Source organism: Schistosoma haematobium, chromosome ZW (genome assembly GCF_000699445.3).
Source record: "Schistosoma haematobium chromosome ZW, whole genome shotgun sequence".
Classification (NCBI taxonomy): Eukaryota; Metazoa; Platyhelminthes; class Trematoda; order Strigeidida; family Schistosomatidae; genus Schistosoma; species Schistosoma haematobium.
Window position 1 is genome coordinate 80,501,835 of NC_067195.1, and position 24,844 is coordinate 80,526,678.

The 24,844-nt window shown below is 32.5% G+C and overlaps 1 protein-coding gene across 2 annotated transcripts; it reads right to left on the reverse strand.

Moving 5' to 3' along the window:
* Positions 1-1,045: 1,045 nt before the first annotated feature.
* FUCA1_1 (Tissue alpha-L-fucosidase) lies at positions 1,046-21,258 on the reverse strand (the record flags this gene model as incomplete). Of its 2 annotated transcripts, XM_051212427.1 has the most annotated exons (6): positions 21,224-21,258; positions 17,082-17,166; positions 9,647-10,049; positions 6,151-6,492; positions 3,964-4,166; positions 1,046-2,408 (listed from the first exon to the last, which is right to left on the reverse strand). In XM_051212427.1, the coding sequence occupies exons 3-6, from the start codon at positions 10,028-10,030 to the stop codon at positions 1,988-1,990; spliced, it is 1,350 nt and encodes a 449-aa protein (XP_051072613.1). In that variant the 5' UTR covers positions 10,031-10,049; positions 17,082-17,166; positions 21,224-21,258. The 2 variants fall into 2 exon arrangements, with proteins under 2 accessions (XP_051072613.1, XP_012792144.2); XM_012936690.3 differs by lacking the exon at positions 21,224-21,258 and having other exon boundaries at positions 1,988-2,408; positions 17,082-18,183.
* Positions 21,259-24,844: the final 3,586 nt, after the last annotated feature.

Here is a 24,844-nt window from a genome sequence, read left to right on the forward strand (position 1 = left end):
GCGCTCTATGAAATCTGATTGTTTTACTGATCTAATCTATGAATTTATGGTTGTTTACTATACTTTCAACAACTGGTGAATCCAATACTACTAACTATCTGAATACTAAGCTTTTAATCCTGAAATACTGGGGGAAAGTTGTCAGCAACCGAGTTCAGAAATATCTGTACTTATACAGTTGTCATTAATCTCATAGAATGACTGCTATGCCACATCCTGACTGAATTAAACTTGGAAGAATATATCACTCGAGCCTAGCCTAACAGTTTTGATTATTAATCGCTGATGTGGACAGATGTAAAAAGAAGCTTTGACAAACAACGAAAGCTATCTTTGCGGACGTTATTTCACTTAATTCAAAGTTTGTTAAACACTAACATTCAGTTTCGTCCTTAGTTTATTCTACAAACCATAAGCCTTCGTTTGATCTATGATTAACTGCCATAACCTTTTCTATTCTGAAGCTATTGTAATTTAAACGTAGTCTTTCATAGTCTATTTGCTATCCTAATCCCCAGTTTTGGATATAACTGTGTTTTTCTGGTTGTTTGTGCGTTGTGGTCATGTTAGTCATCTATTTATTTCTTTATGTATTTTTTTGTACTGACGGAATCGGAGTTATAAATCGTAGTCAGGACTAAATCGAGTAGTATTCCAGTTGACTCGTCTTCTCTCTCGCGCGCTTTTCAAACAATCACGTGATAGAATAGTTTTCGTCTCTACCCAAGGCAGTTAGTCTCACTTCGAATTTAAGCATACTAGCCTAAAGGTTAAACCAGTCAGTCACATTATCATGGCCTTAATCTAGATTGAGACAAGCTATCTTCTGTATATTAGTGGGTAGACAGATCAAGGACGTAACAATCACAAACCTGAATGTTAGTAGGTCTTTGTTCCGACCTACAGTGGGGTTGTGAGTGTAAAGTACTCAAGTGCTCTATATTAATACAAAACTGTCATACAATGCGTCCTATCTTACACTACCGGTTTAAATAATGTTAATCTATGATATAAAAACCTACAGAAAATCATGTTTTTGACTGCTTGGTTTCAGTGAAAGAATGAAAATATTGATCGAATTTTTTCCTTAAAAGCCAAACTTTACAATACATACAAGAAAAAACAAAACAAAACAGAAAAACTGTTACTTAAAGAAAAAAAGAAGCATAATTTCTAAATTTTTATTCGATTTACATAGAAACAAGAAATTCAAAAAGTCTATAAATTATATAGTTTCTATGATCATATCAAATTAATTAAATTACATATTAGAAATGATACTAAATGAACAAGTCTTTAAAAAATTAAAACAAAACTGTGAGACTATAATTTATGGACGACCTTGGAGTGACGCTAAAGCGACCCTGACAATGTTCAACAGCATACTACGGTTAAATGAAGGTTATAAACCAGTGTAAAGAATTACGATTATTATTTACAGTTAATAGTTAAGATCAGGATGCAAATATAGGGTTTTCATCATGAACTAATATCAACTATATTGATAAAACTAAATAAAGCTAAATGAATGAATTAATTTCGCGCTAAAATTCAAAACCTGTTATGTTAAATCTGATTGGTTCATTCATAAATTATAATCTCACAGAAAATTGAATCTTGAACACTTCACAACTATATCTGTCACTAATCAGATTGTATGATGATCATTATTGACATAAAATACCCCTCTTTACCCTCGTATATTCTCTGTTAATTATATTTTATATTAACCGCTAAAACAAAAACAATTTACGCAAAGTTGTACAATATTAAAAATTCAGTTTTATTTTTCTCTTTTCATTGAGATACTACTAATAATATTGTTAGTTTTAATTGTTTTAAACAATTAACCTAATACTAAAATCATTTGAAAATAACATTTGTGAACTGTCTACACTTTTTGTTTGTTTGTTTGCTCGTTTGTTCGCTTGTTTGTTTGTTTGTTTGTTTGTTTAGTATCATATCATAGATCAAGGTCAATAGTTTATTAAAACACATTGATCATACGTATTGTCCATGCATATTTCAATATATTTCTATTATCATTATTCATAATTAAATCAGGTAAATTAATAATTACACCATTCATTGTAGTTTTATTCATGATTCTATAAGATAATCGAATACCAGTTAAACTTCCATCTAATAAAGTAAAATTAGATAAATTTGGATGAGCATTAATTGATCGCAAATGTAATTCTCTTTTACAATATGTTCTTGTTTGTATTGATTGATCATTTATTGTTTCTGTTAAATTGTGACAATATTTATTTGACCATTTTGTTAAATGTGCATATACTATAGATGGATTTTGTTTCACAGAAGATATTCTATTGAATAAATATAGGGATGGCATTTTCATATATTCATTTATATTCTTATCAATCAATGCAGGTTTATAAGTATACCTAAAATTAAAAGTAATACAAATAAAGAATTATCAGAATGGGTATCGTGGAGATTTTTAGAAATTTCACTAGTTGAAATCATGAGTCAATTGAAGATAAACCACCATCTTAAACCTGGAAACACTGGACACACGTTTCGTCCTAGTATGGAACTCCTCAGTAGTGCGTATCCACGATCCGCACCCCCACTTCACGAGATTCGAAAACAGGACCTATCAGTCTCACACGCGAGTGCCTAATCTTTAGACCACTGAGTCGACCAGCATCTAACAGTGTTAATGTCTAACTTCAACCAATACACGAAATCGAGACAGTGTACACCATTGTCATCAGTGAGCTGATATCTCACAACAGACCTGGTTGAACTCCACTGGTCACTGCTTCTCATCAGAACTGCAGGAGTGTCTGTTGAATTTAGTCACTAGTGAGCAGATGATTATTTTGAGAAGGGGTTTTGTGGAGATTTTAGTACCAGAGTGAAACGGTTTTCCATGGTGATCTAGCTTCAATTGACTCATGATTTCAATTAGTGAAATAAAGAATTATCATTTCAGGCTAGAATAATAATCATTATTCAAATTGTCTATTGTAGTAAGACTATAATTTATGGATGACCTTTGAGAGACTTTAGACTGACCTTTAGAGTGTCCACCTAATAACTAGGACCAAAGGTGGGCTATAAACTTGTGTAAGGAATTAGAATTATGTTTGATAGTTGATGATCAAGGTTAGATATTAGATTACAGGTTTTCATCATGAACTGACATCAGCTATATTGCTAAAACTATTTAGCCGTTCCGTCTTTCCTAATTCCTGAAAGTGCCGCGTAAAGATGAAAAGGATCTGAAAAACGTGGTGCACTTGTGTAATATACTTCAAATAATTTGATCATACACAGATATACCAAGACATTCATTTATGAAAAATGTTCAATTTAAATACAAGATTATGTAACTATCAGATGAAAATACCACAATGATAATACAATATAGAAAAGATCTAATGTTGTCATTCCAAATCAAGTATCAAAAGGGACTGAAGATTACTAAAAAAATAAAGCTCATTGATTTGAACAAATTGCTTTTAAATTCAATTAAAAGAGACTTAAATACTTCAGCGATTAGGTCTTCCAAATGTGTCTTTCAAGATTTTCATAAAATGCTTTGAATAATGTTACAACCTTAACAACTGTGATCTCTTCAATGTTCTTTCTCTATTGAAAGTTATGATTCTATACTCAGTATATTTCTCGGGACATTTAACTCTGACAAATGTTGAACATAAAACTACAACTGGAATAAATGTACAGCAATCCGACGAAACTTTTGATTACAAAAGAAACAAGTCGAAATATTATTCAATACAAATCCCTTATAGATTAAACCAAACATCCTTTCAACAAGTTACTTTTAAAGTTCAAACGAAAGACCATCATGTCCCATGAGAAATTGTCCAGATCAGATTTCCTTCTATGTAAATTCATAAATAAACACTCAAGATATTCTATTATACAATCTGTTACATCAAATCTGTTGAACATAATTAATATACTTACCAAACAAAATCATAATTTGGTTCTTTTTGAATTCTCCATGGTTGAGTGGCGTAAATACCTTCACCATTTATAGACAACCATTCGCCTAATTGTAATAAACGTTCTTCATAAATAGGTAAAATTGTTCCCCATGAAGTTGGACCAACATTAATGAGAATATTTCCACCAAAAGTAACAGTCTCAATAACTTCAGAAATAAGTTGCTTGAAATTGAAAATTGTGAAAGAATAAATTGGGGAATTTGAGAAAATCATAAAGTTGATGTTATACTTAGAACTTGAATTTTTGCTACACCGCGTACAACTAGTGCACTCAAACTCTTGAACCCTCCAAGTTGCAGTGGTTATTAGTTTGTCCAGTCTGGAAGCTTCGCGTCGAGATTCTGGAATTTTCTTTGGCTCTTTCAGAGCTTTTTAGAGCTTCCTTGAGTTCGCTGAAAGCCGTCCCCACCGTTGGAAAATACATCATTTGTTAGTATATATCTTACGTTAAATTATCTAAACATTTAATTTTAACGGTATTCCGTATGATTCTAACTATAAACTTGATTTAGATTCATCGTAGATCTATTGTTTTGTTTTCCCACAATAAAAATCACGAGTTAACCAAAACTTTTACATGTACCTGCCAAAGCAGTTACATTGGTAGAACAGAAAGGAGAGCCTACGTCCGATTCAAAGAACATATTCCGAAAAGTTTAAGGTTAAATGGATTGAACGCATTCAACAGTGCTATCGCAAGACATCTTGATACAGGACATGAAGTTGATATACTGAAGTCCTTCAAGGTGATTAACAAACAATCAAACTCCAACCTTTTGAAATTCGCTGAAGCGTTAGCAATCAAACGTTTTAAACCAGATCTATGTATACAAAAAGAGATAGTAATAAATCTTTCTTTACCCTGGTAACAATAACCCCCACTCTTTCTATTCATTTGCTCCTATTTATTTATTTATTGCATCATTATTGCAACTCTTTCTGAAGTTTAAATTACATCATACATAACTGATTGATTTCAATTCATATTTTCTTTATTACCATTAATCTATTTTCATGAGTTCTAATCACTATTTCAATGTTCCAGAACTTTCCCTCTCTAACTTTATTTATTTATTCGAATCAAACATTTTATGAGCTCATTAACTCTATCTGAATCTTTGCTTGCTACATCATCATACACATGTATTGATCCTTCATCACACTCTTATGTATAAATATGTCAATATCTGTAATAATGTTGAATTTCAAATAATTTAGGTTGTAAGCAGCTGATGAGAACCTAACGAAATAAAATGAATCCATTTATTATTCTGCACCAATCTTTGTTCTTGCTCCATTTAATATAGCAACTGTTTGATTTTTTAAATAATTACTTTGATCATTATAATTATCTTTCTCCAAGTCATTCAATATTATTTTATAGTCAATGTGACACTATATATTTATTACGTAACGCAACCACTCGGTGAGTGTTACTTCGCTCACTCGCTCGCTCTCACTATCCTTTTTGTTCAAATTCGTTTTATGTAATTGTGTCTTTATAATCTGAGCTATTCTATAATAAACTGTAATCGGCTCTTCATGTTGCCTTCTGGATTCATACACTGTTGAGATTTATTTATAAACATTTATCAGGGTGATTGTTATACGAAGCCTAAAGAAATATCTCGAAGCTATTCCACTACAGTTTATTTGCTTTATTTTGAATTTTAATAGAAATACATAAAAATGTCTTTTATTTGAGTTATAAGGCTTGGTCTCAGGATCAATGGACTGATTTAAAACAACTCAAGCAAGTTAGTTTCAATTTATGCACTAATCAATATTCTATGTTTCGGTTTCCATGACTTGATAACACCATATGTTACACCTTTTTCTCAATACTAACTACCAATATGTACAAACAATTAACTAAATACATGGCATAGCACTCATTGTCTTTTGTTGACGACAACTATGTTACTCGAAATGTAGTCGAGTGATATCGAGTATAAATTCTTACTGAAACTTTATAGGAACACGACAACTCTCACTAAATATTGTCAATTACTTGAACTTAGATAAGGCTTAACATGAAGATTCTAGATTAAATTCTTTTTTCAATTCATGAGTGTTTGGTACCAGTGTCACATTTTACTGAATAAATTAAAAAAAACAAACAATTTTAGGAAAAATTTTCACTTACTTCTGGTGTTAATATTTTATCTAAAGTTATTTCTCTTCTAAATCCCCATGAACAACAATCTAATGTCATACAATTTTCCCATTTATGTCTCACTAATTTACCAGGATGATAACGATCATCACATGAATAGTAACCTCCATGTTTACATGGGCAACCATTACCCCAACGATCATTTGTAACAACTGTATCTTTTACAGGTGATTCATTATATAACCAAGCAAGAAATTGTGTTGAATTCCAATAAGTATCTGGACCAGCATCACCATCAGACCAAATCACTTCTGGTTTATAACGTAATACTAAATCATATAATTCTGGCAATGTTTTTTGTTCAACAAATGTCTATAAATTCAGACAATATAGACAGGGTTATAATTTATGAAGTAAATATTAAAAATTATTTGTGTCTTGTGTTTGAAGGTAGTAAATTAGAAATTCCAAACGTAGATTTCGTGATAGCTGTTACATATCAATAAAGCAAACTGGGAATTTGGTTGGGACTGATATTTCCTAGTGGATTCAAACTTTTTTCACTCAGTTTTACAATCTAAGAAATTACCACTGACCTAGTCATCGTGGTGGGTGACCCTTTCTATGGCCGATATATTGGCAACTGATTGCTTACTGAGTTCATATTTGTCTAGTACTGCTGATTACCTCAAAATACCTGACCCTTCAATATATTACTCGCGATGTCAATTTATTAAGTTTAGTGGCCACATATCAACTTGATAGGTAGAATTCGATGAGTACTAAAGGACAAGACAAAAATGATATTAGCCACTATTCAGTGAACAAACAGTGTACCTTATAGTAACCCATAAGAAGTTAGTCGCGGCCTGAATAGTATTGTAATAACACCTTAGATTATGAAACTGTATAATATATATAACACTCGTCACTGGTCAGTGATCAATCAATGGTCTAAAGTATTTAGAATTAAAAAAAAAAACATTTATGAATGTTAAACGTCCGGAATTTCGGCAACGTTATCAGTTTCCACAAAGTCCTATTACATGTGAACAGTTGATATAAATCATTCAGCATTTGGGTCACACATTCATCTATACAATTACCATAGGTATTCAAATTTCTTTATAACTATTAAGAATGAATTAAATTTTATCTATCTGTTTGCATACTGTCGACTGTTGCATATTTTAACCTCTTATCTCACTAAACTTGGTAGACAGGCACATGAATAGAGAAACACAGTTTTAAAATATTAATCAATTCACTTTGTTTCACAGATACATTTGGTTCAACTTTCAATCTCATTGGTATGACTGCGTACAACTAAACCCAGTTTTACCCGAGAATTAATTTCGGTTAAGTATTTAAATGTTATCCATATACAAGTTACCTTAAAAAATCATTTGTTGACCTAATAAATTATTATAATAGAAGAATAAAACATGACTACTTAGTAACTAAAATTGCTGAGATGATAAAATCAATACGTTCCAAATTCAATGTTAACAAATGCTGAGGAGTCCCACAATAGGATGAAACGGCCGTCCAGTGATTCCAGGTTTTCTACGGTGGTTTAGTTTCAATTGACTCATGATCTCAACCATTGAAATAGTTTCAATAAATTTCAGTTGATTTCATTGAATTTCTTATACATCTATTCTTATCTATGCACATCAATAAGGTATTCTGCTTTCTATAAATCTATTGATTTTACCCAATATGAATATTAATTACATTGAATATGACTATATAACTATATAACTGAGATGACACAGAATAATAATTAATCAATAAAAATGTGTACACGATACATGAACATATTTGTTTCAATAAACTTGTAGATTAATTCATATTAAATACCGTTTGGATAAGAGATACTTTCTATCTCGAATCGATACCATTGAAAAATCTGTAATACTAACCTATAAATTTTATTTCATTCTGGAAATCCTAATCGGTACATTTCTAAGATCTCACACAAGATTGAACCCAATACCTTCAAGTCTTTCAGCTGGGACGTTACATTCTAGTGGAATATCTAATTCCATTTGGATCATATGAATGATTGTTATTAAATGATTACTGTCGGAACATACATATCGTCAATCCTTGCATATAATTATTGCAATTAAATAAGTCAAATACGAGAAAGGGATTTTTGAATACCTATATTTTGAACAATCCTTAATTGGGAAGCGAAGCAAAACAAAATGACACGCAACAGAGAAGGCGAGTGAGCTAAATCCGTTTAACCAAGCATGTTTAGATATTTATGGTCGAACAAAAATAAGTTACAGACACATAATGAGTAGGATCAGTAATTAGCACATATATAACCATATAAAAACAGAATCAATAAGCTAATAAGTGACAGGATAAAAATGTAGCTTCAGAAGACTGAATAGATTAGTTTGTTCAGAGGCTAGAATAACCTATGTGGGATTGACATAGTACCAGCCACTATTAATTCCGATCACTGAGTTGAAATCAGACAGTGTGGTTAATCTGATACATAGCTCAATCATAATCCAATGGTATTGGTAACAAAATATGCCTTAATTCACAAATCAACATCCCCTTTCACTAGAATTTTGGGAATTTACCCCAAAGTTAATCAGTGGGTGCATATAAGTGTTTAGTTAGATAAGTAGTTATGGCGTGTTGTCCATGTTGGAGATAGTTCTGCTATTGGATCGACATCAAGTGACGATGAAAAAAAACTAGAGATTAATATATAGCCATTTCATCTCAATGAGAAACATCTCAGTAGTAAGCAGTTAAAACGCTACTTCCGACCAAACATATAAAATATAGGTCCCATAGCGAGTTCATATATCTACATGATTAAATTGAAATTCAATAGTTTTAATTAACTATTTGTATGTGTTTTCTCAAAATTCACTACGTAAATCCCGCAATCTTAACTGCATATTGTTGAGTAAAAAATATAATTGAAGAACTATGTATGTTTAAGAACATTTGTTTTTCAGACGTGATCAAGATTAGAAATTTGTCTTTGAAGTGCGTAGGAACTAAAAGTTAACGATGTTACCATATATTATTTCGAATAAGTCCACTAAATACATATAAAAAAACGTTTACCCAATTATTAGACATACAAATATAACCTCATATCCGTATGGGGGTTGTGGAGATTGTTAAGGTTTGATTAGGATCATGAATTGATCGATATTAGACCACCATTGAAAATCTGGAAGCACTGAATGGCCGTTTCGTCCTAGTATGATGGTCTTTAGTAGTACGCATTCACGATCCGCAACGTGGGATTAGAACCCAGAACATTAGGTCTCGCGCGTAAATGCTGTAAATATCCACACATGAGATATAAACTAGTAGTTTTATTGTAATGGAATTTGATAGAACTCTGTCATCTTAACATTTTATTACTTTACATAAAATGACCAGTATTGTTTAGCTAGATCTAAAGAAAAACTCAGAATCATTTGCTTAATACATAAAGTTTTAATGAAAAACAAAAAAAATGAAGAATGAATCAACTCACTTGTGTTGTAAAGTTATTTTCTTTATCGTACAAATATAATGGATTAAACCATTCAAATAAGGAATGATAGACACCAAATCTTAATTTAGTTCTTTTACGAATAGATGTAGCCAAATCACCGACCAAATCACGATTTGGACCAATATCCATTGAATTCCATTGCCATGAACTAATAGACGGCCAATTACAAAAACCTTCATGGTGTTTCGCAGTAAGTACTACATAACGTGCTCCTGATTTCTGAAATAAATCAGCCCATTTATCAGGTTCGAAAAATTCCGCATGAAATTGTTTTGCAAAATTAGCATATGCAAAATCTGGTTCATAATATTTACGCATATATTCCGGTATTTCAGGCATTATTGTTTTGTCACCTTGCCACATCCACCAAAACCATTCAGTCCTGTAGTGTGAGAGAAAAAGGGAAAAAAGTACCGTGAAAACCAATCAAATGTCACTCACAGTGTGACCTTATATCATTCACCGACTTTAGTTAGAAAATCATTATGAACAATAAACTGCTGTACAGTGAATTATTTCGAGTAATAATTACTCCAACAGCGTCAATCCATGACTCCACTAAGGTTCAAAGCCAGGCTTTTTAGCTCGAGCAGTGCGTTCAGTGGGTTTGAACGAATTGTCTTACATTTCCAGCTTAAAGTAATTGATGATTTAACATCGTCAAAATCCAATTGTGTTATGAAACAGGTGGAGTCTTTAACCATGCCTAGGGTGCATCCAGCATCACTGATGTTATTAGATGATCTTAATGTTCCTACCTAAACTCAACTGAATTAAAAATGTGAACCTTTGCCTTTTCACTTCGTGGTTAAAGTTTAAATTCTCACCTGATGAACATAATGTTCAAACTTCAAACTAATGTTGTATAGTAAGTATGCGCTACTAAACTATATACTGGTACAAAATAGACATTTACTCCTTTCTGATTTTGACCAGCATCACTAGTGGTTCAAGTAAATGATGAAAACCAACTACTGGTTAAAATAATCGGCACAAAATCTTCCAAGTACATTCATGGGAGTATAACTGCTAAGATATTTATTACACTTCATTCCCTCGAATATAGCAAGAACGAAGAATTGAGCAGGGTAACATGAATTCATTTTTTATTTCGTTAGATTCTCATCAGCTACTTACAACCTATAACATCAAAACTATTATAAAGTTTACATATTTCTAACAATAAAATTGGCCATGTATCGTCATGATGCAGTAATCAAATCAAAGATATATAAAAAGTATTGTAAATCAATATAATATGCAATAGCAGATTCTTAATCATCAGACATAATAACAAGGGATCAAAGCGATAAAATAATAGTTTAATTATGTAATGAAGGGGTTGAACAAAAAATTGTATTGATTAAAAGAACATGAGTTGAGATCAGACAATTAAGAAGCCATATAGTCAAAATAAGAGAGAGAAAAATCCTAAGAATAATGTAAAAAAACTGACGATAAAGTCACCATGGTAAAGAAAGATTTACAACTGCACCATATTGTATACATAAGTCCCGCTTGAGGCATTTAATGGCTATGATTCCAGTGAATTTGAGAAGAGTGATACTGAGTTGTCTATTGATGATCTTGAACGATCTCAGTTTATCAACCTGTGTCACAGTAATGTTTTGCATTAGTACTGATGAAGGTCTCTAATCCTATTTACCTGGGGCTTTTTGGAATCGAACGTAGGCCCTTCATTCTGTTCTACTGATGTGACTGTTTTGACAGTTACGTGTAACAGTTATCGGTAACATGAAAGGGTTACTTAATGAATTTTGATTGAAGTAAATAACATATTGTTTTATGCGTGACAGTCAGCTTAGCTGCACGATACGTTCTGGTCAGTATTTTTTTAAAATCTTCTGTCTATTGCCGCCTCAATATCGTCACCTCTGAGTCCAAGTTGAATGGAAAAGACGTTTTTTCGACTACTTTGGTTTCTTTAGGTGTTTTATCGTTACTTTTGCCAAATTTAATAGTTAAATTCTTTGAATACTTGTTATTCCTTAGAAGTCTTTTAAACATTCATTAATTCTGCTTCTTCAGACTCTTTAACCCACTTGATTATTGAATCGAAATGGTCACCTAATGTAAAATATAAAACCATTTCAATTAACAAAATAAACTGTTATCATTTATAAATGACTATATTTAGCTATATGGAAATCTACATATTTATATCATCTTAGTATCAATTAACATCATGAAAATCAACCAGTGATCAATCAATTGTGATTGCATCTCAGTCCTACAGGAGGTCGGTCGCGGCTCGGATAGCTCAGTGATAACGTCACTGACTGTAAAGCTGGGTGGCATGAGATTGAATCCTCCAGGGAGCACCAGTTCCCTCAAGATTACATGTACACCTTGCTGACGAGTGCCAAGTAGCACAAAACCCGCGTCCAGGGTTTCCTGTCGACTACCTCCAACCACCATCTAATCTCAATATATATAGTGCCTGCAGTGTCGAGTCACCTAGACTGGTGGCCATATTGCAACATGATCGATAGCATTCGATCTGCACTAATAAGGACTAGACACGCATGACATTTATCGCCACCCAGTGATCAATCAATTGTGAAAATCAACAATTACTATCCTTCATTACTAATGGATGGAATTAAAAACTATAAGTAACATGAAAACTAATTCAACCAATCTACATAATTTTAGTTGTGATTTTTTGAAATAATTCTGCAAGTTGATATAAACATAGAGTTTTAAGTTGTCAAGGTAACATGTCTGTTGGACTCTAGATTATCATATTTATTGAATAATAAATGACTTGCCAGTATATTTGAAACCAGAAAGGTTGAATTATATTTATATATTCTATCGGTTACTTCATATTGAAGAATAGATTTAAGTGAATAAATTATCTATAATTAAGTTGAACAAGTTAATAGTTGTCTAACTAGTCAGTTCATATTGTGAAACTATAAATTTTACAATCTGAATAACTTTATATTAATATAACTCATCATCTGCTTACTAACAACCAACCTTGAAGGCTAATTACCAGAGTTCCATTGAGAAACCATAGTCATTTAAGTTCACCTAAAGACCAACCATGATAATGAATAAAAGTCGTACTATAATTACTGAAGTTTGAAATGTTAAACCAATCATCTAACAGTTAGGGGCTTTTAACAAAGTCCGGTTGTCATGGATTTCATCTCAAGTGGATTTCATAGCAAGAAATAAAGTTCCCGTGTTTGATCCCTGGTGAGATTTTGGATGGTTACTGATGAAGAACCCAATATCAAGATGAGAAAGTTATCCAATACTTTCTAACTTGCAATAGTTTTCTAATTAATATCAGTCAGTGATGTAGACTACAAAATCCAATAGTCTTCAAAACCCCATATTCAAATAATACTAATAAGTTCACTTGGTATTAATTATTTGAATCTTCCCATTGATGTTTAAGACTGAAATTGATCAGTCTGCTATTGGCATATGCGCGTACTGTGCGTATTGCCTCGATATAGCTTTAATTCACAAGCATTATATGCGAAGATGGATAGTGGCTATCAGAGGAATTCAGGAATCGCATTTCATCCTATTTGTAGTCCTAAACATCAATGGGAAGGTTCAAACAAACAATATAAAATAAATTTCAACTTCACCCCATTACATAAGCGAGTGACTATCATAACTCAGTAGCTAAGTGAATAACGCGATAACGTTTAAAGTGAACGATACTGAGTTCGAATCCCACAGTGAACATCAACTCTGAGATACAGATACATCCATCTGACGAGCCCCAAACAGGACGAAATGCGCGTCCTGAATTCCGCTACTAGCTACTATCCATCTTTGTATATAAATAGTAATAAGGTTACAAAGAGTTACATCAAACTTATTATATTATTTAATAGTATACTGGTTAAGTGACATACATGCAAACAATTATCTTTTTAAGTGATTTATAAACACTCATACACTCCAGTGAATTTATTGAAACTAAAATTGTTATGGAATTAAGATTGATAAAATTACAAATACACCAGAATATTTATTATAAGATTAAATAATCAATAAATAATAATAATAATCAAATCAATAATTAAGTTCCTAGACGTAGTAGTTATAGATTAAAATGATATTGTCAAGTTATGACTGTGTTAATCAATAATCAGCTGATATGAAGTAAAGCATTATTCAAAATGAAAGGAATGAATATTGAATGATTGTTTTATCTTTTCTACAAAAATAAACTGTGTTAGTAAACCAGAGATTTGGCAGTCATGTTAATCTAATTAATGTCACCATCTTGAAATATCGGCTACGGTAACTCAGATATATGCTACGAATGAACATTACACATTACATCTCAACCCTAGAACTAGTTGGTAAAAGAGGAGAGGTGGTCAGTATATGAAATGCCGTCATAGTATGAAAGAAAACTTTATAGAACTGGTATCTGTTGGTCCTTCAAGACTATCTGGTTGAGGTCCTAAAGATAGTGCAGCACAATAGCCTGAGGAGTTATCAGACATGATTCAGGATAGAAGCCAGTAGATATCCTGATGTAATTTTCTTCATATAAGTCATATAAGTCAGCAGAAAGTTATTGTTGTTGATAAGATTCTTTCTGTTTGTAGACTGCTTCTTCCATAATTCGTTACTGTCATTCACTTGTTTTTATTCATTTATTGCTTTTTATTATACTCCCCTTCCTTCATCTACCTCTTCATAATCGCACTTTTTCATTAAATAGCGCATAGTTATTTTATTCTCCATAAGTACCAATAGTTATGTATTCGAACAAATAAACAAATACGGGATGAGGTTGCTAACCCCATGCCCAACCCTCCTCCTTCATCCGGGCTTGAGGTCGGCAGTAGCCTCAGAGGGGTTCCAGGCGAAGTTAAGTGACCAGTACTACATATTCATAAATGCACCATTATTGAATGCTCGGTTGAACCCTTCAGTTAAATAATTAAGTGTTTTTTGAATTCATTAAAGTTAAGTGACTTCTTGTCTAAAATATGTATAAAACTTTAATTTAAAAACTGAGAAATTCACTGTGATTTACAGTCTACACCAGATATGACATACATTTCAAATTCCACTCACTAAGTCTACAATTCAAAGACCTATCATTAAGCTTAATTGAAAAGTAATTTAATAATGATAACTAGCTTGAAGAAATATTCTCACCATCTTCTAAGTGTGGATTCTTCACTTCCATAGAATATTTTTGGAAGACTAAAAGACATAATTAGATTGATTTATAATTCAACGATGTTAGTCACTATTGAATTATGCACGAATTATTTAACTTAAAAGTGTACACTACCAAATAAATCAAGAAAGTTTAAACAGTATTTTAATCTGAAATGAGTCCATGGTACTTTTCTTATTAGAATTACAATAAACGGATAACTTCCATTGATATGTTTCATAGTAAAAAGGTTAGTTTGAATAAAATAGTTGCAATAATCGGGCATCCGTTAGTAGCTAGTATCATATAACCTGTTCCACAAAACATGATCCAAGACCTTATTAAGAATCTAACTAAAGACATTCAATCATCATGAGAAGCACCGATCGTCTAAACCTCTGTCTTGCCATCCTATTGTTCACATTTCTACCTTCAATCCGTTATCGATATTACACCACTGTCATACGTCATCATTTCAATAGCTGCCTGACTAAAGACAATTCGTAATCAAAAACTATAAAGTCGAAAGGTCTCAACGATCCCCTATACTAAAAATTATTGTTTATTGGAAAATTACTGTTAAACATAGTTCATATTACATTTACAGAAACATTTTACGCTCGTTTAGAGTTTGTATGAAGATATATTAGTTAGAACTTATGAATATTTTCACAGTTGGATTCACGAACCAATCTAAGCTAGACCACTATTGAAACATACTGATAATAATCATGTGCTCAAGACGAGTTTCCTGGAGTTCTAATGAGAAGCCGTGACCAGTGAAGTCCAATCCTTGTCGGGTAAAAACATTCATCCACCTTAGATGATAGATGAAGAATTGCACACGATCGTGGATCGATTGAAGTTAGAAAATAGCACTGTCATATGCCGGCTCAATGGTCTAAAGGTGATATACAACGTCGATACATGTTCATAACAACTTTCAACCAACCTGATTAGTATATTCATCTTCAACCGATTGAGATGAACCTAACTATATATACAATTAGTACATGTTATTCTACTGTCCAAAATTTTATTTTTGTCTTCTCGAAGATAATAAAGGGAACTGTACACATGACATTTCTTATCAGTGGAATAATGAGAACTCATTCGTATTTTTTCTCCCGATATAACATTAATACGTAATATAAAAAAACTTTTTAAAAAATTTCTTTTAACTGTTCTATTTGTTATATATGGACAAAGAGTAGATGAGTGGTAACTGCTAGGATCCATTTATAGACTGTTGTTATATATGTATATATTCTTATTGGATAACAATTAAGTAACTATGTTATATGTATATTCATATCTCTTTTATTATAAGCTTCCGTTTGACCATTTCACTACTAATATACGATTTACTGTATTTAAGTTATTCTTAATTTCTTAGTTACAATATCTCACACTCACAGCCACTTTCGACTTGATCTAGTATATAAATGTTATTTTCTATTCTCTGGTATGATACAGTCTGATTTGCTTGTATATGTATTGCTTATGTTTGATTTACATGATTCATATATCGTAGGCTGATATTGGTGTTCTAGACTCAAACGGGAACGTCTAGGCCAGAGGAACCAATAAGAACTCAGAGTTGACTCTAGGCTGCTCATACTGGTTAGTGCATCATTGGTCTGCTCCTACAAATTGGTGTTTTTATTGGCGATTTAGTCACGTAATATATTAACAGGCCATATGAACATAACACTATCCATAGCTACCTTTTTTCACAGCACCATTATCGGCATAACTAAATTTCATACTACTTCTAAATGTATAAAAATTATACTAGTTTAAATCATGAGTCAATTGAAGCTAGACCACCAGGGAAAACCTGGAAGCACTAAATGGCCTTTTCGCCCTAGTATGGAACTTCTCAGCAATGCGCATCCACAATCCAGCCCCCCGCAAGATTCGTACCTTGGACCTATCAGTCTCGCGCACGAGGGCTTAACCGTTAGACCATTGAGCCGTCATCAAACGTTGTTAATGTCTAACTTCAACCCATCCATGAAATTGCGCCACTATACACCACTGTCTTCAGTGAGCTGATATCTCACAATAGACCTGGTTGAATTAACTATGAAATTACCATCCACAACACATTATAATATCTTCAACTCTATAATAGTAATTCATTATCAACATAAATACATTAAGTTTGATCTAAACTAAACTAAATATATAAATCCTTTCATTATTGAATGTTTATAATAATTTCCATGAATTACTTACCTATAACTAGGTACAGAAAATACACCCCAATGTATAAATATACCAATTTTAGCTTCATCATACCAATTTGGTAATGGACGTTTATCTAATGAATTCCAATTCGGTTCATAAATAATTGATTGATTTATTGATTTTGAATTGATATTACAATTGATTTTGATGATATAATAAATCAATATAAATGGTATATGATAAAAGAATTTGTTCATAATTTGTTTTATCATAAAGTTGTAATGTATTACACTAACATGATTTCATATTTATGGTATAGAATAGTAATGATGTAGCCAATACACTCATTGTCATAGAAATCATTGAATGAGATTGGATAATTTTATACTAACCTTGTTAATGGTCATATTGAAATGAATTGAATATCATGAAAATCTTTATACATGTGATGTGAAGTTAGTTTAATATTGTTAACTGTTTTTGAATAAATATATTATAAATTGTGATTTGAACTAAGCATTTTAATAAACAAAACATTATAGTGTGATGTCGCTTACTTATATCCGTATAAGTAGTATATAACGGTGGTTGGGTATAGAATGTATTTCAGTAGAAGATCGATAAGGAAAAAAACGGGAACGGAGCGCAATTAGTATGAAAATGTGTGAACAATGAAATCCGAGACAATGGACTGATATTTGCAAAAGGAACAATGAAGTTTGAGACGATGGATTAATATTTTGCAAATTAACTATTTGCTATATAGTTCTTAGATTTTATTGAGATACTCTGTAATTTCGTGTCAAATATATTCGATTGTCCCTACTGATGTTCTTGTTCACTATTGTAGCAGTATGGTATGTGCTAATGATACCGGCAGATATAAGTAGTATGTATCGTTAATCAAAAATGAAATGTCTAGAGGTAGATAGTTAAGAAGATCGGAAGAAAAGAGGACGAGAGCAAAGAATGATTGATATGGGAACGAAAGAACAATGAAGTTCGAGACAATTGATTGACATTTTGCAGAAGGAACAGTCAAGTTTGAAATAATTGATTGACAGTTTGAAAATTAAGTATTTACTATATGGATCACAGATTTTACTAAAATGTTCTGTAATATTGTGTGTTCAAATACATTTGATTATCTCCACTTGTGTTCTCGTTCACTACAATAGTGGTAAAATTACCAGTACAGGGTTTTATGAGTTCATAGAATTTTCGTGGATTTTCTATTACAAATTGAACTTAGTTCGACCACCATTTAATAATTAGAAGCACTGAACAACCGTTTTGTCTTAATTTTAGGCTTTTGAGTAAGGGCATCCGAAACCGTATTCAAGACCTTTGGTCTTGTGCGTAATACGGGTGTACAATCCTTACAGTTTTCTAATGGTCATCTAATTAATATTAGTTTGTGATATAAAATCCATGAAAACAATGTCAGCCAGTCAGTAACAACGTAGAACTTCGTACGTACGTACATCAGTTCGAGTTGCCATACCACATTAGCACAGAGATGCAGTTGTTAATTCAAGTCCCGTAGTGGTAGAGGTAGTAAGAGTATAAGCAGTAATCGGAAAGATTGGGGTTTGGAGATGTTATTTAAAGAGTATAATCCAGTGAAATAAATTTGGAAAGAGATAAAAAGAGACCAGGAGGATTTAGGAGATTAGAATTTGGGAGAACACAAAGAGTGGATGCACCCGTGCCATTGCAAACGATTTTGAGCCATGTCATTCGTGTTAACGAAGCATCAACAGAGATGTTGAAACAATGATAATTTTAACACCGACAATGATATTTAAATTTCATTTTTTGAAAATACATACGCGGAAAGGTTCCTACGTGTATTAGTCAAATAAGACTATTTCATAGTTAATATTACCACTGATTTAGTGGCCTTAAGGTAAGAGATTAGACATATTTCTTTAGAACATGTTAGTCATGTTCTTTAATCTGAATGGTTTCTGTTTGCTCCGTTCAGAGAACGTTTTAGTTTGACTGACTTGGGTAGAGGTTTACCAACCCCATGAATTATTAAAAATTCTTGATTATGATCAGCTTGCATTAAATAAGCTAATATTGAGATGGTTGCCGTGTTCACAGCCTCTTTGCCCAGCCATGATGAAAGGTATTCATGATTATGACCTTCGAACGACATGACGTGCTTCATAAGAGCATAGAACTTACGAACATTAAACAAAAATTCGTCAGTATAGGGTTTTGGAGGTCGTTGAGTTTTAATTGAAGTGATGAGCTGATCGATATTAGACCACCATTGAAATCCTGGAAGCACTAAATAGCCGTTTCGTCCTAGTATAAGACTCCTCAGTAGTGCGCATTCATGATCTCTCATTCTTATTAAGTGTATCTAGTGATGTTTATGGATATGGTTTGATGAACAATAATGAATGACATAATTCCAACTTATGAATGTTGAAACGAAATAAGTAGTGTGAATTTCTAAGTGCCGATTAAGATAACAATAGGGGGAATCAGTTGAGTGTTTAGCTACTAATAATTATGAAAATGTGAATACTCTCAGTTGATGAACAGTTATTTTTCCAACTGGAAGAATATTTGAAAAATAAGATAATGCTCGAATATCAACTTGGATTATTTTGATGGTATTATACTAACTGACAAATAACGTTTTGCGTGTAGTGTTGATCTCTGAATCTATCGCAATCAAATTATACAGTTTATGTCTAATTTGAGCGATTATATGCAACTGTTGTAAACCTTGGACCAAACTTTAATTTTAGTTGACAATTGTCAGCTAGTCGTGCCTGAAATTCTGAAGAAATTAATACTTTCAGTAGGATTTTAACTTGGGGTGGTCAGCTTCATAGTCTATAGTAGTGCCATTTAAGCACAAGTGACTTTCTGTACGATCAAGGTGTTTACATTTATCAATATGCAGAATGTAATATCAGCTTCGCTCCACAGTGCCGATAGATAGGTTTATCGGCTTACTGAAGAGTACTAACTAGCATGGAAGCTAGATCCAAGACTACCTGTCTTAAAACATATAATATCGAGATTGAGCGCAGAGTGATTATATTTCGATTTCATTTACAGAAATAGATTAGACAAGTAGTTTACCTCAATCTACCCAAAGAATCACTTCTATCTAACATTTTACCAACCTAATAACATACATATTATATAGAAGACAAGTTTCCTAAACTTTAAGGTCCATTCATTTACTGATCATTCCTTTCTTTCTATATTATTAACATGAATCGGAGATAGAAAAACTCTCAAAAGTTAGATTCAGTACATTGATTATTTTTTTCATTTAATTGGTTCATGAAGATGTAAACAGTTTTTGTTAACTTAACACTAGTGTGGTGTGTGCTACTTATATTGATATGAGTAGTATATGATGTTAGTCGTGAACAGAAGGTCTGGCAGCAGAGAGACAAGAGGATCGAACAGTAGAGAATGGAAACAGAATGCAATTTGTATGAGAATGAAAGAACAATGAAGTCTGAGTCATTTTGAGACAGTTGGTGAACATTTTGCAAATTAAGCATTTACTTTATGATTGTTAGATTTTATTAACAAATCCTGTAATTTTATGTTAAGCACATTCAATTGTCCCCACTGGTGTTCTTGTTCACTACACTAGTACTGATCTAAATGAAATTCGATCTAAGAACTTCTTGTCTTTTGATGATAACCAAAAAAAAGCAATGTTCAGTCAATAAATAAAAATAAAATATCCCACAATTCCCAACTTAAACTAATTCTTGCAACATGAAAAGTTTCTTCAACGTGAATGGAACTCTGAATGTAAAAATTCTGAATACAAGTGATTTACTGTAAACAAATATGTTATTTGAAAAGTATTCAAAAGCTCTCATTTATACCATTTGAAGTAAATCAATTAGTTTATTCTTAATATGTAAGATCAATAGTTTAGTATCGATGACAACAAGTGATGATCATGAACTCTGATCGATTTACTTAATTTGTCTCAATTTCAAAAAAAAACGTTTAAGGCTTTCGAAATGCTTTTCATACTAACAAATTATAGACAGTCGATGTCGTTGTACAGATAACAACAACTGGTCCGTGACATGAGATTTTATGGAACTTCTTGTCATCTAACATAAATGAACTTCTTAGATATTTTATTCAATAGTGAAGTTAACTATTAAGAAACGCATGAATGGTCTTACTTGATTTGTTAATTTATCAAAGATAACTGGCGTTCATATATTCATTCGTTACAGGTTTTGAATGGATCGGTTGTAACCAGTATGATGAATAGTCATTGTATTATCAAGCTGAAAACCTTTTAAGAAATAAGAATTCAAAGTAAGAAATAAATCATCATCAGAAGGCTTCAAAGCAGTGAAATAAGAAAATGTAAAGTCCCAATATGTCAGAAATCAAATGACAAGAACTAAGGGACAGTATTTCAAGAAGTTGACTTAAATACTATAATTTGAAGAGATTGTTGAACATTGTATGTGATCCTGTGTTGATCTCTATGCTTAGTTACTTTAACTTAACCATGGTATGATGATGAAGTCATTAAAAAATTTATTGTTGCATTCTGATTTCAAGTGGAAAACATTTTACATTCATTATTTTAAGGTAGGACATTTTGAACTTGAATACATGAATATGAGAAATTTTACTCCTTCATTCTTCGGGTATTTCATAACGTTCTTTATTTAAATAATATCAGGCAAAGAACTGTTTATCGCAAAATTAATGTACCAATACAGATATGTTTGTTTATTTTTATAGACTAAGTCTTGAATTTGCAGTAAGAAAGACTGGAGAATAAATAGTTTTTACTAATCCTTGCAACTGGTTCCACTATATGATGTTTATTCCTTAACGTCAGAAGATGCTGTTCTTTTAGGATACTCCAGTAGTCCATGACTTGAAGTCCTATACTTGAACAATGTAATCCTGGATTTAACATACCGCTGGAACCTCAAGTGATTACTTCTAGATAATATAATAATGATCTTAAAAACCAAACAAGAAAAAACCACTAATATTATCGTCAGCCGTCAGTTTGAAGTGTTTCAACATTAAATGAGAATTAATTCACTTTGCAATAATTTTTATTATGAATTTTGATCAGTTTAAGTTGGCATTTGTACATCCTGTTTAGATTCCCTTTATATCATCATAGTTTAACAAGATTATATAAAATAAACGAACTTTAGGTAGTAGTAAAAACTAGGACACATGTTTCATCCTTAGATGCAGCTACATCCATTTGACAAGTCCCAACTAGGACAAAACGTCTGTCCTGGATTCTACGGCCATTCACATTTCATCTATTCTATATGGCATAAAAATGAATATCACGAGTGAACAGATCAATCATTCCACAATCTTTTTTCTTTTAAATAGTCAAGTAAGGTTAGATGGTGGTTGGAGGTAGTCGACAGGAAACCCTGGACGCGGGTTTTGTGCTACTTGGCACTCGTCAGCAAGGTGTACATGTAATCTTGGGGGAACTGGTGCTCCCTGGAGGATTCAATCTCATGTCACCCAGCTTCACAGTCAGTGACGTTATCACTGAGCTATCCGAGCCGCGACCGACCTCCTGTAGGACTGAGATGCAATCACAATTGATTGATCACTGGGTGGCGATAAATGTCATGCGTGTCTAGTCCTTATTGGTGCAGATTGAATGCTATCGACCATGTTTCAATGTGGCCACCAGTCTAGGTGACTCAACATTGCGGGCACTATATATTGAGATTAGATGGTGGTCGATAGCATTCGATCTGCACTAATAAGGACTAGACACGCATGACAATGATCGCCATCCAGTGATCAATCAATTGTGAGTCAAGTAAGGTCTTCAGAATAATTTCAAATGATGAGCTTCAAAACTGATATCATTAGAACCAAGCTATTTGATGATTAATAAATAGAAATATGGATATAATTTACAGTTTCATTTAATTAAATAGTTATAAGGTTAGAGATTGTCATAATTATTTTTATTTTTCAGTAATATGAACTTGTTATAAGACAACTAATTAATAATTAATTAGGGAAAAAAAATTTTTTATCAATGATTCTATACCATGGCAACAATAAATATGTGGTTTCATAACTTGAGAGGAACTAAGAGATTCTATATAAATAATAAATAGATATGTAGAATAGTATGGGATAAAAGTCTTTTTTCTGTTTCCTATTATTTGTTTTTGGATTGTTCTCTTATCAACGACAAAAAAAAGATAAATTAAGTTTAAATCCAGTTTGAAGATCCTTTTTTTCCCATAAAATCGATACTTACTAATTAATATTTACTTATCGAAAATATGATCGTTTACAGTAAGTTATTGATATAATGTATTCATTTATCGATTGGAATATCGGTGTGGATTTATATAAAAACTTGGTCATTTAGTCATATACAATATAGAATATGGTATACAGGTCCATTAATTTAAGTTGACATAATATATAACTATTGGAAACAGATATGAAAATGATGAGTAGCAACTGGAAACAATTGGAAAAGGTTATCTAGCACAGAGTTGGATGGAGAATCCTGGTGACCGGCCTATGCTCTTACATGAGAGGTAACAGACGTAAGTAAGTCAGTAATACATAATTATAATTAGATACTGGAATAGTAGAATTATTATTAGTATCAGCGGTAATAGAAAAGATTATTTATTTATTTTTGATTGATTGATTTGTTAGAACGCACAAATATTGGTACAAAGGGACAACGAATACATATGGGCCACACAAGTCACTTGATTTGTTTGTGAGCTGTAATACTGCCCGGGCACTCAGACCGGGCCACGCCCAGAGCCTTCGACCTAAAGGTCTGATCCACAAGGCAATAGAGCGACGTCAGGACATGCAGTCCCATGGTAGCCGGTGATCAATAATTAGTTCATACACCATCTGTTCCCTCAGGACCCTGGAGCCCATGTGTACCATTGGTTTGGAATCAGGGTTTTCCAACTCCCCTAGATGAACCCTTCGTGTCCACCGACCCGGTTAAAGCACCAAACATTCGCTTAACCTCTTCTTAATTTCGTAAACAACACCCCTACCTCGAGTAGGCAGTGAGTAGGACTTCCCTAGCAGAGGTTGTATATGAGTGGCCATATGAAAGCGTTTGGAGAGGGAGAGCTAACTCTCCCCCCTCGTCCGTACCAGAGCATTTAGGGGAGGTAGAAAAGATTAGGCATAAGCATATTGATCCGGGAAGAAAGTATGGGTTTTTGAAACAAATAATAAACTGATGATGATAAAGAATGAGTAGATCTGGATGATTGTAATTGATTCTGACCCATGTCACTCAACATCTCCAACCATTGGTTACAGATCAACTTCAAAATATGGAAGTAGACTATGAAAGTAACTAATTGAAAGAGAAGAAGGACTGTGTCAAATTGTTCATTGATTGAAAATATTACTTACTTATTTACACCTGTTACCCTTGTTTAGAACAGGCCGCCGAATAGAATTCTCCAACCAACTCTGTCTTGAGCTCTTCTTTCCAGTTGTTTCCTAGTGATATTCATTCTTTTGATATTTGCATTCAACTACACAAGTAATATGTTCTCTGGTCTGCCTCTTTACCTTTTGCCTTCAAGATTTCAATTTAGGTCATGTCCTATGATTCAGTCAAATTATTCGCCTATTCATCACAAGCGTCGTTTCCTAATTTCCTCTTCAGTTGGAGAGTATCTTGAGTAGACGATTGTTTATAAATACTTGTACATTTCCGATGATTTTAGTAGTTCTCCAAGAACTATGTTTATGTTCGAACTGAAGATTCTGACTTTGATGTTTAT